Source organism: Arachis hypogaea, chromosome 4 (assembly GCF_003086295.3).
Source record: "Arachis hypogaea cultivar Tifrunner chromosome 4, arahy.Tifrunner.gnm2.J5K5, whole genome shotgun sequence".
In the NCBI taxonomy this organism is placed as follows: Eukaryota; Viridiplantae; Streptophyta; class Magnoliopsida; order Fabales; family Fabaceae; genus Arachis; species Arachis hypogaea.
The window spans coordinates 125,253,243-125,269,741 of record NC_092039.1 but is presented as its reverse complement, the minus strand read 5'-3'; the positions used below and the strand labels follow the sequence as shown (position 1 = coordinate 125,269,741).

Below are 16,499 nucleotides of genomic sequence, written 5' to 3'. Positions count from 1 at the left end.
CTCATGAGACCGGAAGAGGATGGAGGAAATAAGATCTTGGTACGGAGAGGTGTCAAGAGGAAGATGATTTTGAGAAGTATGAGAAAGGTATAAACTCTTTGGTTTTCAGAGTTTTTTTTTTGTAAATGTTAATTTGTGTTTTTGTTGTTTTAGAAATAAGGATTGATTTGGAAAAAGTTAAGTTGTTGGTTTTTATTGTGTTTTTTAGTTGTTTTTGTGTTTTTTATTTGAAAATAAAAGTTGATTTGATAAGATTTGAGTGGTGAATTATAAAATTTTGCCAAATAAGCGATGATACTAATATAGCATTAGTAGAAGAGAAATAACTTAGAACTAATGTGAGTAAACCTATGTATCTACTTTTATATATTAAGAATATATTAACAAGTGTGACAAACCATTAAAATATGAATTTTCTTTCCTTAATTTGTGGATGATTCTATTTTTTCTTCTCGTTTTTGTTTTACAAAATGTTTCTTGTGTCAATAAAATTTGAAACTAATGTTGATATATGGAACATTTTTAGTTAGTTAATTAATATATTTCTCAAGGAAGGTTAGTTGTTGATCATTTATATTGTGTCGTCTTAATAAAGTTTAAAGTGAACTAGAGTCAAAGTAACGAACAATTAAAAGGTCAAATAAGTTTATTTAATAATGAGTTGAGTATTGATTAATAAAAAATAATTTAGAAATGATTTTCCAAAAGTTCCTTTTACAGAATGCTTAATGGCCTTAAGACAAAAGCATGAAATTTAGTATTATAAATACAAATTAATTTTAATGTAATATATAAAATATTTTAGATAATCATCCAATCATATCTATTTTTTTAAATAATTATTTATGTAATTAATATAAAAAATTACTATTTTTGTTGACATGATATCACATAATTAAATACATGTGTAAGATTGTTTATTAACCATACATCAAAATTAAATTCTACAAATAATATTTATTTTGTAGCATGTTTCATGCAAAACTAATTTGAAATTCAAACTCATTTTATACAGAAGCTACCACAAACAAAATTCTTAAAAGGCTAAAAGCATAGTACTAATTCCTTTTGCAAAGATCAAAATGATACACATATTAATTCAAATATGATTGCCCATTCATGATATGATTTCTTGATCATGAAGGCACTCCTAAAACTGTGCTTCTAGAATCTTCCTTTATATATGAAAACAAAAATGCAAAACATAACAGTTATGTGAATCTATGCAGATAACACTGCAGGCTGTTGTGGTGACTCTTCAGTTTGCAAACTTTCATAGTATTTAAGAAGAACCTTCCATCCATTAGGACACATAAAACCATCTGGTGGATTCTCTCCACTTTTTGCATAAGCCCTCATCTGAACAAAACAAATTACCAAAACATGTTACAATTTTATACTCTATATGAGATTCATGTTCTTAATATAGAACTTAGTTCAAGTGGTATTATTATGGTTTAATTATTCTGTTGGTTCCTATAGTTTCACCAAATTTGCAATTAGATCCGTATACTTTTTTTCTTTTTAATTAGATCCCTACACTACTTTCAATTTTGTAATAGGTCATTTTTATGTTAAAAATGTTAAAATTAACAAAATATTTCTCTCAAAAAATATGTAATCAAAGATCTAATTAGGTTCTTAGTTATAAATATCTTCCATTTGCAGAGAAATATTCAATTTAACTCTAATATTTTTTACATTAGAAAGGATCTAATTACAAAATTAAAAGCAGTGTTAGGAACTCAATTGAAAAGAAAGAAATATAGAGACCTAATTACAAATTTGATAAAACTATAGGGACCAACAGACTGATTATTATTTATTAATTATTAAGTAGCTATCCTTTGGTTAATTGCATTGGCAGTTAATGACAGTTAATTATTTTTTTATTATGACTATCAAAAACATTCTGGTTCCATTTGATTGGTAGTTGATGAATTGGAAGTTCCAAATTTGATCAAGAACAAGAACAAGTATGAATTGAATCAAGAACATGACTGGACAGGCTATGGCTGGAAGTATGTCAATTACTTGTGTTCAAAGAAATTACTTAGAACACATTTTTAAATTTCAGTTAATACAATGCACCAAGATTAATTTGGTGCATGCATGCATGGTATAAATTGAATAGAAATTGTGAAATGTAAAATCATATTGTGATCACTAAATTAGCATAATGCAGTAGTGTTTATCTTGGTGAATCAGAGAAACATAACAAGTTTTAGTAAAACTATGAAGGTTTATTCTTCACTCTATGCTCTTAGTTGTTCCAATATGTAACATATATGATACTTTGCTTAAGCTGTAGCCAGTTCTAAGAAAGAAAGTGAACCAATGGCTGTGGCAGATGCAGAATTGCAGATAAGAATCAAAAGAAATACCTTTGTTCCGGATATGAAGAGAAAATCCTTGGCGCGAGAGGGATCGAAAAATGCCATCTTATTCTCACTAGTATCATATGCTGCTACCTTCAATTTGAGAAAAAAAGAATGTGTAAAAGATGTTACTATTTACACAAATGAAATTGATCTCTTCAACTATGTGAATACCAAATATAATGTTACTTACCCTAAATGGCAAAATATTAAGCTTTTCTAGGCCAGGTGCCATGCTTAATACCTTTTTACCATGATCAGGATCATATAGATCCCTCTTCTCAGTTGGGTGTCCCATGCCAGCTGGATCGCGACCGACAATATAGAAGTTGGCACCAGCATTGATCCTAGCCTTGGCATGCCACTGCACCTCGGTTGGACCGGCATAGTGCATAGGTGAAGGAAATATAGCCACTATGGTGGTCTCAGGATCAAGAACTCCATCTTCTAAGACCTAAGAAGATACAAAAATATTTACCATAAGAACAGTGCTTAGAAGCATATAATGGCATGACCAAAGGGTCAATAATTATGTCACATTAGCAGCTAAATTTTTAATCACATTGATTTTATACTTCAATTCTCTTTTATCTATCACTGTTATCTTCTATACATTCTTAGATAAATATGATCTAAGAATGTAGTATAAAATAATGGTGAAAGATAAAAGAAAACTGATGGATACTACTAAACATCACACATAAGAAAAATAGCAATGTGAAATTGGTAATCACCTTGCTATGTTGCTCCATTCTAACACTCAAAGGCACATCATCAGCTTTTGTGAAACCACCAAGAGGATGAAGCAACAAAATTGGATTTTTGTATCCCATTTCCAATAGGCGCTTTCTAGTATCATTCATTAACAAGGCATGACCATTATGCACAGGGTTTCTTAACTGAAAGGCAAAAACTGCATCGGCTTCTCGCCCGTCGAATTCCTCACGGAGTTGTTTAGGAGATAGCCTGTAGTTATCAAGGCCATCATTGTACTTGATAGGCTTTAGCACTTCCAAGTCTCCTCCGAGAAGCCAGTTTCCGGCCGGAGTAATCGCCTCCTCTACATATGGCAGCCCTACAGCAATTGTTCCCCATGTTCTAGCTATTCTTTCTTCCTTGTTGTGCTTATAGATTTCAATGCTGCAAAAGGAGTTGAGTGGTTAAGAAATACCAAGTAACACCATGAAAGATAAGTTTATTAAGACATGGCCTTTTGGCAGTGAAATTTTTAATAATCATACTCTCAAAATGGTTGCATATATATTAGATTCAAAACAATAATATTGATTAAGTGATGGACAAAACACATATACAACTTATATCATGGCCACAAAGAATTGAAAACAGCAACAATTAGGTATCAATGAACACTAAGAAGATAGAATATGATGAAAAGAAAACAAGAAAAATGTGAGATTTAGAGAGTGACCTTCTAAGAATAGCAATGCAATCTCCACTGGGACCAAGCAACCCAACATTGGAGGAATTCCCAATTTTCTCCTTGGTCTGATCATCAATTGCCAACACAATTGGTAGTGACATGTTCACCAAAGATCCATTTCCTTTCAACCTCAAAGCATTGAAATGAAGGCTTTGCAAGTACTCATCTTCCCTCATGAACCCTCTCAAGGGGCTAGCCCAACCTTCACTAATCACATGCACCCACTCTATATCAATCTTTGTGAGCTTTACCTTTGGAAGTGCCTCAGCTTCCAAAATCTTAGGACCCCTTTGAGACTCTGGCACCACAAGGTCCACCAATGCACCCCCATCTGGCTCAATCAATGAGCTCTTAATAAAGGGTGCACCATAGGAGCCTAAGCTCATTTTTCTAGACCTACTAGTTGTTATGATCAATGGGTTGGAAGTGTAAATTGGTTTGGTTCTAATGTTACTTGTGTTAGTGTTGGTGTTGGTTTTGGCACGGTGGTTGAGGTAATTTAGATGGGAAGTTGTTACATGTAACTTAATGGAGAGAGACATTGTTGTTGGTGTTGGAGATTACTGTGTGAGAGAGAGAATATATTATGTTAGAACAAGAGAAGTAGTTGTCTGACGGAGTTGAACAAGAACCTCTAGATTTGGGAAACATGTTAGAGCCACCCAAGTTGGTATCTTTGTGCCTTTTTTGTGTTTGTGGAGGAGAAAAAGGTACTAGTCCATGTAACTAGTAGCAAGTTGAAAAATTTGGGGACCCTTACCAAAAAAAAAAAGAAAGAGCACAATGAAGAAAGATCTTGTCTTTTGATGCATATAAGAGTTAAAATAGATTTCAACTTATTAATTAACCATCCTTGATAAAGAGAAATGTTGTTTCAAACCATAAACCATATTAGGGAGACTATTATGCACATCAACATATATAAATAATTGACAATTATTAATTATTAACAGATTATTCATGGAACTAACATTTTAGGGAACACTATTCAATGTTCAATTGTTCATCATTCAACACACATAATTTTGAGAAAGTGCAAACAGCTGGTATGTTGGCTAAGATTGAAAAAGACAAAAACATGCATCCAAATTTGAAAAATTTACAAGCTTAACTTGAGGCAAAAATGACAGATTCTTAGGCATTATCTTAGCTGAATTAATGTCTGTACTAATTTAGGCAAAATGATTTCTGTGCACTTGTGGCAATTGGCATGGTGTGCCAAGCAAATTTGACACTAGCGAAAACCTCAACCACTCATTTCCTTATCTTCTTTACTATATTTTGCACTGCTCTAAAAGGGAAAAAATTCTTAAAATTTCTATAATTTGAGTTATGGGAACGAAAAATTTGTATTGAGAGATATAATAGAATTCTTGATAATAGAATCCCAATACTAATGTCAGAGATATAAATAATATTTAATATGTATTCTTTGGTTTTCTACGCTCTATTGTATATCCCAACTTGACAGGCTAAAGACTAATCCATCGCGGATCTGAGCTCCATTTAAAGGTTTGTTGCTGCCCAATAGATTTCTGCATGCATAAGCCAGGATTCAAATCCCGACACTTGTTTAAGCAGAATAGTTATTCTAGAAATGAATGAAATGAACATAACCATTTATTTTAACCGAAAAAGTTGCATGCTTTTCTGGTACTATTAGTCAACTACTACAGGACTTGATTTGAATCAGTTAATAGTGAAGTTGAACTCTCAAGATCACTCACTAAATAACTTAATTAACACAAAACTAACTGATAAACAAAGTTAATTACTACCAAATAAGGGCAAAGATAACATATTGGTCATCATGACCTTTGGTTAAGATTGAATCACTAATCACATATGGTTCATTTTAGAAGACTTATATTCAATTTTGCAGATAATATATGAAAGAGGAGATTCTGTATAAACCAAAAAGAAAAGCAGATTCTGTTTTTCTTTAGATCACATATTGGAAAGATCAGGTTGCAGATTCCCATGCCAACTGGGGCTGCAGTCATGACTTGATGCTGAAAATTTTGGCTTCATCATCATCCCCTATAAAGTGCAGATTCCCTTTCTTTTCAGAACTTAGTGCTTTTTCTTCTTTCCTTTTCTCAGGATAATTTTTTAAATGTAACATTTCTATTTATCAAGGCACTATTTGTAGAAATTAGAATCTGTGAATTCTCATTTCACTTACATGTTATTGGTTATCTTAGGAAGATACAAGATATGCTTAAAACTTGATCTAATAAAAATGTTCATGCTTTTATGAATTTATAGAAAGTGAAAAAGACTTGCAAGGAGATCAAGAACAAGAGGAATATTGCTGCAAGGAATGTAAGAAACTGCCATGAACCAAACACATAAACCTTCACAAATTTCCAAACCTTAATACTAACTCTACCATTATAATACTGATTAACATCTTCAATGGCCTTATCCAATAATGGCACCCTTGTCAACTTAATGGACTTACTCATCCCATTCCACAAGTTTGCCACCTCTTCATCACTCTTTAAGTGATTCAAAATCACCCCTTTTTCTCTAAGGATCTTTGCATCTTCCTCAGTGTCTATGATCCCATTCATCAATTCAGTGTAACGTGTAAAAATCAATGGCCCTGATGAATTTGATGCCTCATAAGCAACCAAGTTTCTTAACAACACTTCAGTGTTTATGTCCAAACCAACTTTTGGAAGATAGAGTGTTTTTGTTTTAACATCAAATCTAATGGTTGATATGTTTCCATTAGCAGCAATGAAACTAACCCCGGATTTCGCGAGTTCTGTGACCGATGGAATTGTGATTTCTTCCATTAAGGGTGACTTGTTGATGATATTATTTGAACTTAAATTACCATTTTCTTCTTTTTTTGTTGGTTCTTTGTCTTGATTAAAGAACAAGTACTCAACTGGTTGCTTTATGATTCCGAATCCGGGTAGGTTAGAAATGATTGTCCAAGGCACCCTAAAGATCACTTTCATGGTTCTACATGTTAGGAACATTTTGATACAACTTATTGATGCTTCAACCAATCTTGAAACCATTTTCCAAACCCCAAATAGAAATTGCTTAGCATAGTTCACTAACGAATTTTCGTGGTGCTCGCCATCTTTATGCCGATCCTCTGATTCTGCTGGATCGGATTGTTCTTCCAATTTAGGCACAATCATGTCATACAAAAAATCTAGAAGATGTGCACATTCTGAGACAAGGATTTGGGGATAGTCCTCCTCCTCCATGGGCGAAAAAGGCGAAAGATCTTTAAACAATCCTATGAACATGGAAAATAGCATGTCATCTGCTAACTCTAGTGATGAGAATTTGAACTCCAACATCTTTCTCAATACAAATAATGGGATTTGATTTTCAAGCATCACAATATCCTTCAAGATTGCATTGTGAGCTAATTTTCTACCTGCATAATCCAACAAGTGAGACATTCTTGAAGAAACTCCTATTGTCATTGTTCCATCATGGTTAGCAAAAATTTGAAGAAACTCTAACAAGAATGCAGCATCAACTACCATCATCCACGCCAACGTTTCGCCATTAACATTCAAGTACTTATGGTAGCACCCGCGAATCCTATGTTCAAACCTTATCAATTGGACAACAATGTGCTCCAATTTAAGGCTTTGCAGCTGATTTTGGAACCGTTTCGCGGCCGCAAGCTTGTACCTCTCCATTTCATATAGCTCTTGGCGCCAATAATGGTAAGGTCCAATTGCAACTTGTTGAGGAATATATGAATCTTGATGAATGGCCATAAGGGTCTTAGGAACATTGAAGATTGATACAGATAACTCATCACCATAATCTAGATCTTCATCAAGGATTTCGCGGATTTTAATCACCCACCTAAGTTCATCAAAGTTGGATGTTGACTCATCTTTTGGCATCATTGAAGGCTTAAAATAACGTGACATGTTTTTGGAGAAATTAAGTACAGTTGGGATAATAAGGTTGCTTTTTACATTATTCAGTAATTGTGAAGAGTGTGTAAACTGTTAATATTTATGGTTTGGTTATCATTAATTAATGGCCTTTAGGAGTAAGAATAAACGCATTTCCTATGATTCAATGTTCATGAGTTATATGTTAAGTTATTCTTCAGAGCATAGTTAGTTTCTAACTGTTTATTTGAAGTTATAAAATTTGAAGACTATGCATGCTTTTCATGTGATTTTGATATACCATTTTTTATGATGTGACAATATAGGATTAGGTATTTCATATTTGTGTAAATTTTTTTTTATATTATCAGTGTATAAAAGTTAAATTTATATAATTTATATTTCTATATCATATATAATAGGAATATAAGAAAGGTTAGTGCATAATTTTCTTTTGTAAAATAATATTCATTATCTATAATTCATTAAAAGATTTCATTTCATATAGTAATTGAATAGTGTATTATGATACTATGATAATAATTTCAATGTACAATTAAAACATTTAATTATTATGTTAACCAATAAAATATTAACACAAGATTCAAATACTTTAATAAATTGATTATATAAGGTAAAATTTTAAATGATATTGTGCAAAAAAATATAAGAAATTAATTTAAATGTGCAATTAAATTTATAAGAAATTGTTTAATTTCCCCTTCATATTAAAATATCTATGCTTTAGTAGGCATTGGACTTCAGCTTCAGCCTCAATCTTCTTCTTCTTCACACCAAAACGCAGCGTTTTCATTCTGGTTTGGTTTCGTTCCTCTGCTTTCTGAATGTTGTATACTCTATTCTGTTCAGTTCTGTTGTTTCATTCCTAAAGCTACCTCTTTTAACTTCATCCTTTCGATTTGGTTTGTTATATTTCACTAATTACATTTGTTTAATGTATATTTCAGGTAACCATTGTTATTATTATGTTGAATTTGCTATTTCAGTGTCAAAAGCCTCTTACTTGTTGTATTCACAAACCCTTTCTTGTTAATAATGCCCAATTTCAAACAATTCCTTACTTCACAAGAGCACACAACAACCTTATTAGCAACATTGGTTCCATGATGTCACAACAAAAGATTTGTGTGCTTTCAATTAGGTCAACTGGGTCCCCACAATTGTCTAAGGACATGGCTAATAGTTTTGAATTCGGTCCTTCTGAAGAAGAGGAGGAAGAACAATATGTTGATGATAATGATGATGAAGAAGAATATGTTAATGGTTATGAAGAGGAATATTTTGAAGAAGGAGAAAAAAATTATAGTTCGTTTGTTTCAAAGAATCATTTGCCTCCATGGGGAGAAGTAGAAGTAAAAGTAGTAGAAGAAGAAGAAGACAAAAATGATCATGATATTGATGATGGAGGGAGAGAAGCTGATGAATCTTTTGTGCTCAATAATGATGATGCTGATGATGAAGATGAAGATGAGGATAAAGATGATGTTGAAGGAAGAGAAGGAATTGATGCATCTTTTGTAGGCAAGAAGGATTTACCACCCTGGGGAGAAGTGGAAGGTTCTAGGCACTGGCATTCTGGAATTGTCGATGTTACTCGGTTGGCGTCGAAAGAGAAGGGACTTGTGAATGAGCAAAGAGCAATTTATTTGGAGGAAACGGATGAGAATGTTCTTTCTAATAGGATTTTGGTGCTTAGTAGAACTAACAAGATTAGAAGTGCAATGGAATATTTTAGGTCTATGGAATTATCAGGCCTTTGTCCGAATATCCATGCTTGTAATTCTCTTATGTCTAGCCTTATGAGACATGGGTGGTTTGACGATTGCTTCAAGGTGTTCAGGTTCACGAGAACTTGGAAGATTACTACTGGGCATACTTATAGCTTGATTCTTATGGCACAGGTAAAAGCTCAAGGTTGTGACTCGGCTATAAATTTCTTTAGAGAACTACAAAGTGAATGCGATGTGAGAAAGGATTTTGACGCAATTGTTTACAACACTATGATATCAATTTGCAGAAGGGTTGGCAATTGGAGTGAGATAGAGAGGGTGTGGAGTGATATGAAGGCAAATGGATGTGTAGGAACCGAAGTTACATATCAATTATTGGTCACTAGTTTTGCACGACACGGTCAGAGTGAGCTTGCCCTTTATGCTTACCATGAGATGATTCAGAATGGATTTGAACCAGAAAGCAACACATTGAACGCCATAGTTAGTGTATATGCGAAGGAGGGAAAATGGGATGCTGCATCAAATGTCTTTCAGAAAATGTTAAAGAGTGAACTTAGGCCAAACATTATTGCATGCAATGCATTGATTAACTCGCTTGGAAGGGCTGGAGAACTCAAACAAGCATATCAGGTCTATAATACAATGAAATTGTTGGGCCATAAACCAGATGCATATACATTCAGTGCACTACTTAGTTCTCTTAACAAGGCTAATAGGCATCATGAAGCTCTGCAGCTTTTTGAGATGGTTAAAAAAACCGAAGCGTCTCAGTTCAATGTACGTTTATACAATACTGTTTTGATGTCCTGCTCCAAGCTTCGGTTATGGGATAAAGCTCTAGAAATTCTGTGGCAGATGGAAGCTTCTGAAATGTCTGATTTGACGATGTCGTATAATCTTGTTATCAGGACCTGTGAGCTTGCAAGGAAGCCAACAATTGCTCTGCAAGTGTATCAGCATATGGTTGACCAGAATTGCATTCCGAACACATTAACTTATCTGTCCCTGGTTCGATGTTGTGTTCGTGGAGATCTCTGGGAAGAGTTAGAGGAAATATTAAAGGCGAGTAAAAAGCATTTTTTAAATTTTAGTTACATTGTACTAGCATATAAAATTGTTATGTTAATGCTATGAACATATCCATTTTGTCTCTTTTTGCACACAAATAATTATGAATGTTAATTAAATTGAGTATAACTGAGCTACCTCCTTTTCCGATCTGATATAAGCACTTAACCTCCCCAATATCTGTTCATTTTGCAGCGGACTATGCCAAATGCCACTCTTTATAATGCTGCTGTGCAAGGGATGTGTTTACGTGGCAAGGTTAATTTGGCAAACAAGGTTTATGCAAAAATGCTAGAGAAAAATCTTCAACCTGACATCAGAACACAAGTACTGATGCACTCTATGTTAAGGAAGTAGCTAGTAGACTGTTAGTTGCTATAGCTACAGTATAGAGTTTAGAAACAATGACAAATGCGGTAGAGAACGGCACAACATAATCTTTCTGTAAGTATGGTATAGCTTCCAAATTATCATCTGCATACTTTCATCTTTTCTTTGATGCCGAAGGATGTAAAGTGAACTTTATATTAATGGCATATTAAATAGTTCTAGCCTACTCCAGGGCACATTTTTTGCCCCTTGCAACTAGTTTCTGAAATATTCTTAGTGTTATCTCTTGCAGGGTTCATAAATCTCAAATTCAGCTTGTTATGCCAAATCTACTCATATATCCTCGAAGTCCTATACTCAAGCTCCTCTTGGTTTAACTGCAGCAATGGCTCTTCTGGTATTCAAAATAGACTATAAGCTTTTCAGCTGAGCAGAAGAAATCCCTTGAATACCAGATCCAACTTGGAGGTTGGCATTGGCCTGCTTCATTCCGTCATGGTAATTTCACTTAATACCTTTTTGTTTTACTTATTCCTGTTAGACTATGCTGGTATATTCAATAAAATTTTCTTCTCTTAGTTGTGAGTGTAAAGTCAAGGATTTGGGAATTGGGATGTAGCATACTTCTAGTTTCGACTTCAGATCAGTAGAGAAAATGATTTCAAGTATAACTATGAGAAAAATTGTATGTTTTTGTAATTTAAATTTTAAACACTTGTTCCACCTTGCTTGTTCTTCTTCAAGGCTTTTCATTTATGTACATAAAAACCTAATCTTTTGTATTACATCAGCTGAGGAATGTATATTATACTCCTGATGGTTATTTAATGTAGTTGAAATCTCTGTTCAAACAGATTCACATTGATCATTGCATTTCTGTGGTGCTGTGCTGAACAATGAACATGAAGAGAGCATATGACTTTTTATTTTATCTTTTTTCATTTTTGGAATTGTTCATGCTACTACAGGTCATAGATGGCAGTTACTAATTAGGCGACTACTACATTGTGAAACCTGTGATTCTTCAGAACCTAATCCTAGGGGCATTAGCCATGGAACCACCACAGATGACAAGATCCAACCTCGGATAACTCAAGAACATATGTGCATTACTCAAATGGATCTTCCAACACGAAACTTGTGACCTGATCATGTATAAATCTCCACTGTTAATTAATGGTAAAATTGTGTAAAAATATTTATGAGAGATTGTGCATCAAGTTTAACTTAAAAGTGTGTAGTAGTTTTTGGGGTGTACATGTATTTGGAAAAGGTTTTGTGACTTATGACTTCTGTAATATTTTTGGGTGTAACAACATACAATTTAAGATGTTGACTCCTTATATTCTAAAGTTATCAGAAAATACATCATGCAGTTGGAAGTAGATCTGCATAATATCTTTCATATATTCACAAATCGATGCAAATAATATGCTGTCAAATTGTGATTAGAAAAACGCATCTAGATATTGTAATAAGCAGCATATCAATGTTTTGAATATACAGGAATATTATATATAACTAGGCCATTTGGAATAAAATTAAGGGCCAAACCATTTGGTGCCAAACTTTCCTTATGTAAATCACTTGCTAATAGACTTATGGATCCATTGGACTAAAATGAAGGATAGAGTATAGAATGATCATTCGTTGTTTTAAACTGTCTCTAACAAATATTTTCACAAGAACCTTCCCCACAATAAACAAAATAGGGGAAGGTCAGAGACATTTAACCTGTAGGTAGGCCTAATATATATATATTACAAAAGAGTGCTACTTTATGCTTACAAGGGGAATTGATTCTCTCAATTGCAGAATTCAATTGACAGAATCAAGTGTTGTGTTCTACAACCCTTTTCTTTTCAAGGGGCCTGCAAGCTATATAATTGACCAGAAGCAGTAGGTTCAGAAGCAGTAATGCGATCATGCAGAACAAGCACATTCAGTGTGCTTGATTTCTTGAGCCATGCAGCAACCAGATATCCAGGGGATGTGAACCTTCCAATGTTAGACTCAGCAATCTTGAAAGGTGCTCCGATCCCATTCAGAAGAGCTTCGATTTTTCTCTTCAAAGCTCCATCGCCTAGCACTTTGCTATGCTTTCCCCAACCAGTTAAAATACTGTATATAAAGGATATCATAAAACACACACATTCACGTCAGAAATCCAATGCAAGGATATAATAACAATGAATCTTAGGGTGGGAAGGTGCATACCTTAACAGCTTTGGCAGTTCAGATCCTTCAAAAACAATTGATCGAATGTTTAGCAACCAATCGTGAACCATCGCGCATGCAGCTCCACAAGACATCAGGTGTAGATCCAAGCACTCAATGGACCAGTCGCCAGTCCACACATTTCGGTTTCGACCTTCAAGCACAACCAGCTGCGCTCCGCGTTTCTATGGTCAAAATTAATTGAGAAAAATGAGAGTGATAGATCAACACAGTTGAAAGCTGCATCAGTATGAACTTCTAACCTTAACCATCAAACTGATGAGACATGTAGCAAGTAGCAACTTTCTAGTTGGGCAAATTTACCTGACCAAAGTTCCACAGCATGTCAGTTAGAGCATTATAAAAGGCAGATGCTGTCAAATTATCCATGCGCTTCATGTCATCAAAGACAGCTTGAGCATGGATCCATATGTTTTCCCTTGAACCCATGAGCAGTCCATGGGCTACACCATACACCTGGTCATTGAACAGGCGGAGCTCATCCAACAGCCTTGAAGCATCTTCAAACGAATTGCAACGGCTGCATCCAAGGGACCACATTAATGTATGTCTTAATCAATGACCTCTTCACATAAGAATATCAAAGTATGAGAAATCTTGGATAACAATTTACCTGCAGGCATTCAGAATCGCTGAAAATGTGACAACATTTGGTTTAATTTCCAGCTCATGCATTTTTCTTAAGAGCCACAATATGCTGAAATCTTGGTTGGTCCTCAAATCCTTCTTCCCATGTCCTGCTTTCTCCACAGCAAGCTGCTTGAACATCTTTGAGATTCGGTCTTCTTTGTCAGATCCCGTCTGATTCTGGGATGACGCCGCAATAAGCATAGAAGCTGAAGATTCAGTCTGATCGTCATTGGCCCGAAAAGAAGTTTTAAACCCGAGAGCTGAAACGTCACCAAAGGCATCAATCATGGAGTTATAGGTGACCACATTAGGAGTGATTCCATTCCTGGTCATCACATCAAGCAACACCATAGCAGATTCCACTAGCCCATTTTTACAGAGAGTATCAATAAGTTGACTATAAAAGACAACATCAACCTCCAGGTCATTCTCCTTGAACTCTCTGTAAACTTCCATTGCTTCCATGTACATTCCTCCTTTAGTATAGACATTAATCAACGTAGAGTAAGTTAATGTGTTTGGATAAATGTGCTTTCTTTTCATCTCAGTAAATATTCTCTTAACTTCATCATACATTCCATGCTTCCCATATCCACCCAAGAGAGCATTGTAAGTTACAATATCCTTTTTGTAACCACAGATCTCCATCTCTTCGCTGGCGAATAGTGCGTCCTCAAACAAACCAAGCCTTCCATAGACTGCAATCAGTGTATTATAAGAAACCTTATCAGCAGGAATATCTAGACGCTTCATTTCATCATATAAAGCAAGAGCCTCTTCAGATTGGCCAGCTTTCGAATAGCCATCCATCAAAATACTATATGTTACTGCATTTGGAAAAACATTATTGGCAGACATATCTGCGAAAATGCTTCTGGCAAAATCCAGCTGACCACCCTTACATAAGACATCCAAATACGTATTATAAGTATACACATCCTGCTCATGCCCTTTATTCCTCATCTCAGCAAACAAATCCCTGGCGATCTCCCAAGCACCCCCTGGGACACAAACACTAAGAAGCGAATTATAGGTAATCCGATCAGGCATGATCCCATTCGCCACCATCTCATCAACAAACTTCGCAACTATACTAAAGTCTACATGCCCCTTAGCTCCTGCATCAATCAGGGCATTATAGGTAATCAAATTTGGTTCCATTCCCAATGGCCTCATCGACCTATACAAGCGCACGGCATCGTTAAAACGCCCATTATGCCCGTAAGCATTGATCATAGAGGAATAGGAATAAACAGTGTTACCGAACCCTTGGCTCCTGGCCACATCAAACACCCTACAAGCATGCTCAATTTTCTTCATTTTACCAAGTTGACTAATCACAGTACTAGTCAACTTCCCCTTGTAAAACCAGTTATAATGCTTCCTCCCCATAGCAAAATCATAGGTCTTAGATACCTGCAAGTACAGGTCCTTATTGCCACATTCCCTAATAAGGTAAATATAATCCTCAGGATCATACATCTTACTCTCATAGCTAAGCAAAACATTGTCAACAGATGCAACATCATTACCAGACTTTTCAAGGCACTGCTGCACCTCTTCAGCAATAAGAGAATGCTTTGTCTTGTTATTGTTGTACCTCAGCCTCCCTGAGCGCATCCTTGCCGCGAACCGTGTGGTCCTCCGGCCCGAAAACTCCAGGCCGAGAGTGGACCTCCGGCCACCGAGCATCCCCAATGCTGATGAAAATGCAGCAGGTGCATTGTCACCAGCAGCAGCAGCAGCTACAGCTGCAGCAACGGCAGAAGCTGAAGCAACACCAGCACCAGAACCTGAACCTGTGGCATTAGCATAAGGCAAAGGTGAGTTATTTGCAAAAGAACCATAACCATTATGGTTCCACCTTGACTGTTCTTGCCTCCTCAGTCGGCTATTTTGGTGGTTATGACGGTTGTGGTTGTTGTGGTGGCTGCTATGCCTATGGTTATGGGTGCTCCTGTTGCTGGTAACATTAGGCCTAGAAGGGACAGAGGAACAGTGTGGTGGTGGTGTGGGAGGAGCAGAAGCCATAGGTCAAAGAGAGAGAAGAAGAAGAAGAAGAAAGAAAGCAAAAGGGTATCGGAATCAAAGGGAAAGATTGAAACTTTTGGATTGTACAAGAGTGACTGTGTGCTGGAATGGATTTGAAGTGAAGGAGACAGTGGTTTCATTCAGGTGACTCTGGCTTGGATTTGAAGTTCTTCCCTTTTAATCAATACAAGATTTTTTCTTTTTGGATGAACAACACACTACCTGCCCCCACTCAAACACAGCACTGTTGTTACAGCTTCTGAGAGTTTGAAGAAATAGGATAATGTGATGGGTGTAGAAGAAACCCTTTGGAGACTTTTTCTCTGTTGCTATATTGTTATTAAAGAAACGCATATTTTTTCTCCCTTTCCAATTTTTAGTCAATTTTTTTAATGACTAGTTATGTGAAGATAATTTCAAGATTTATTTCCTAAATTTGCACGTGAATTTCGTAATTTTTATTAATCTTTTGGATAATTTTTAACATACAAATATTAATATTAATAGGGTTTTGATATAGACAATTATAAAATTTATTAAATGACATTATTTTGGCTTTAAAACTCAAATAGTTAAAAAATGGCGTGTATTACTTCTTTAAAATGAAAAATTTTAATAAACACTACTTAAGAATTTTTTGGATTATTTAAGTGACAAAACTAAAATAATATTATTTTTATAAAATCTATTGTAGTATATGGTCTATGTCGATATTTATTTATTATTTATACATCAAAAATTATTT

The 16,499-nt window shown here is 35.0% G+C and overlaps 4 protein-coding genes across 4 annotated transcripts; 1 reads left to right on the top strand and 3 right to left on the bottom strand.

Moving 5' to 3' along the window:
* Nucleotides 1-988: 988 nt before the first annotated feature.
* LOC112797964 (ATP sulfurylase 2) lies at nucleotides 989-4,616 on the bottom strand. Its single transcript, XM_025841094.3, has 5 exons — nucleotides 3,808-4,616; nucleotides 3,113-3,518; nucleotides 2,572-2,832; nucleotides 2,385-2,471; nucleotides 989-1,359 (listed from the first exon to the last, which is right to left on the bottom strand). The coding sequence occupies exons 1-5, from the start codon at nucleotides 4,359-4,361 to the stop codon at nucleotides 1,222-1,224; spliced, it is 1,446 nt and encodes a 481-aa protein (XP_025696879.1). The 5' UTR covers nucleotides 4,362-4,616; the 3' UTR covers nucleotides 989-1,221.
* A 1,449-nt stretch (nucleotides 4,617-6,065) lies between these two features.
* LOC112795412 (putative UPF0481 protein At3g02645) lies at nucleotides 6,066-7,736 on the bottom strand. Its single transcript, XM_025837344.1, has one exon. It carries the CDS (start codon nucleotides 7,734-7,736, stop codon nucleotides 6,066-6,068), a length of 1,671 nt encoding a protein of 556 aa, XP_025693129.1.
* Nucleotides 7,737-8,437: 701 nt separating this feature from the next.
* On the top strand, nucleotides 8,438-12,240 carry LOC112797963 (pentatricopeptide repeat-containing protein At3g29290). The gene is made up of 5 exons (XM_072233938.1): nucleotides 8,438-8,521; nucleotides 8,672-10,519; nucleotides 10,721-10,969; nucleotides 11,133-11,353; nucleotides 11,824-12,240. The coding sequence occupies exons 2-3, from the start codon at nucleotides 8,690-8,692 to the stop codon at nucleotides 10,880-10,882; spliced, it is 1,992 nt and encodes a 663-aa protein (XP_072090039.1). The 5' UTR covers nucleotides 8,438-8,521; nucleotides 8,672-8,689; the 3' UTR covers nucleotides 10,883-10,969; nucleotides 11,133-11,353; nucleotides 11,824-12,240.
* A 171-nt stretch (nucleotides 12,241-12,411) lies between these two features.
* On the bottom strand, nucleotides 12,412-16,182 carry LOC112797962 (uncharacterized). The gene is made up of 4 exons (XM_025841092.3): nucleotides 13,707-16,182; nucleotides 13,397-13,613; nucleotides 13,073-13,257; nucleotides 12,412-12,976 (listed from the first exon to the last, which is right to left on the bottom strand). Exons 1-4 carry the CDS (start codon nucleotides 15,752-15,754, stop codon nucleotides 12,718-12,720), a joined length of 2,709 nt encoding a protein of 902 aa, XP_025696877.1. The 5' UTR covers nucleotides 15,755-16,182; the 3' UTR covers nucleotides 12,412-12,717.
* Nucleotides 16,183-16,499: the final 317 nt, after the last annotated feature.

Bases quoted from the DNA above. Each gene is read 5' to 3' on its own strand.
- LOC112797963 (XM_072233938.1), top strand. From the start codon at position 8,690: ATGTTGAATTTGCTATTTCAGTGTCAAAAGCCTCTTACTTGTTGTATT. The intron at 10,520-10,720 runs GCGAGTAAAAAG...TTCATTTTGCAG, and splicing joins AGTTAGAGGAAATATTAAAG to CGGACTATGCCAAATGCCAC.
- LOC112797962 (XM_025841092.3), bottom strand. From the start codon at position 15,754: ATGGCTTCTGCTCCTCCCACACCACCACCACACTGTTCCTCTGTCCCT. The intron at 13,614-13,706 runs GTAAATTGTTAT...CCTTGGATGCAG, and splicing joins GCGATTCTGAATGCCTGCAG to CCGTTGCAATTCGTTTGAAG. The intron at 13,258-13,396 runs GTAAATTTGCCC...TTTTGACCATAG, and splicing joins TGCTGTGGAACTTTGGTCAG to AAACGCGGAGCGCAGCTGGT.
- LOC112797964 (XM_025841094.3), bottom strand. From the start codon at position 4,361: ATGTCTCTCTCCATTAAGTTACATGTAACAACTTCCCATCTAAATTAC. The intron at 2,833-3,112 runs GTGATTACCAAT...GTATCTTCTTAG, and splicing joins GAATGGAGCAACATAGCAAG to GTCTTAGAAGATGGAGTTCT. The intron at 2,472-2,571 runs GTAAGTAACATT...CTCAAATTGAAG, and splicing joins TTAATATTTTGCCATTTAGG to GTAGCAGCATATGATACTAG.
- LOC112795412 (XM_025837344.1), bottom strand. From the start codon at position 7,736: ATGTCACGTTATTTTAAGCCTTCAATGATGCCAAAAGATGAGTCAACA.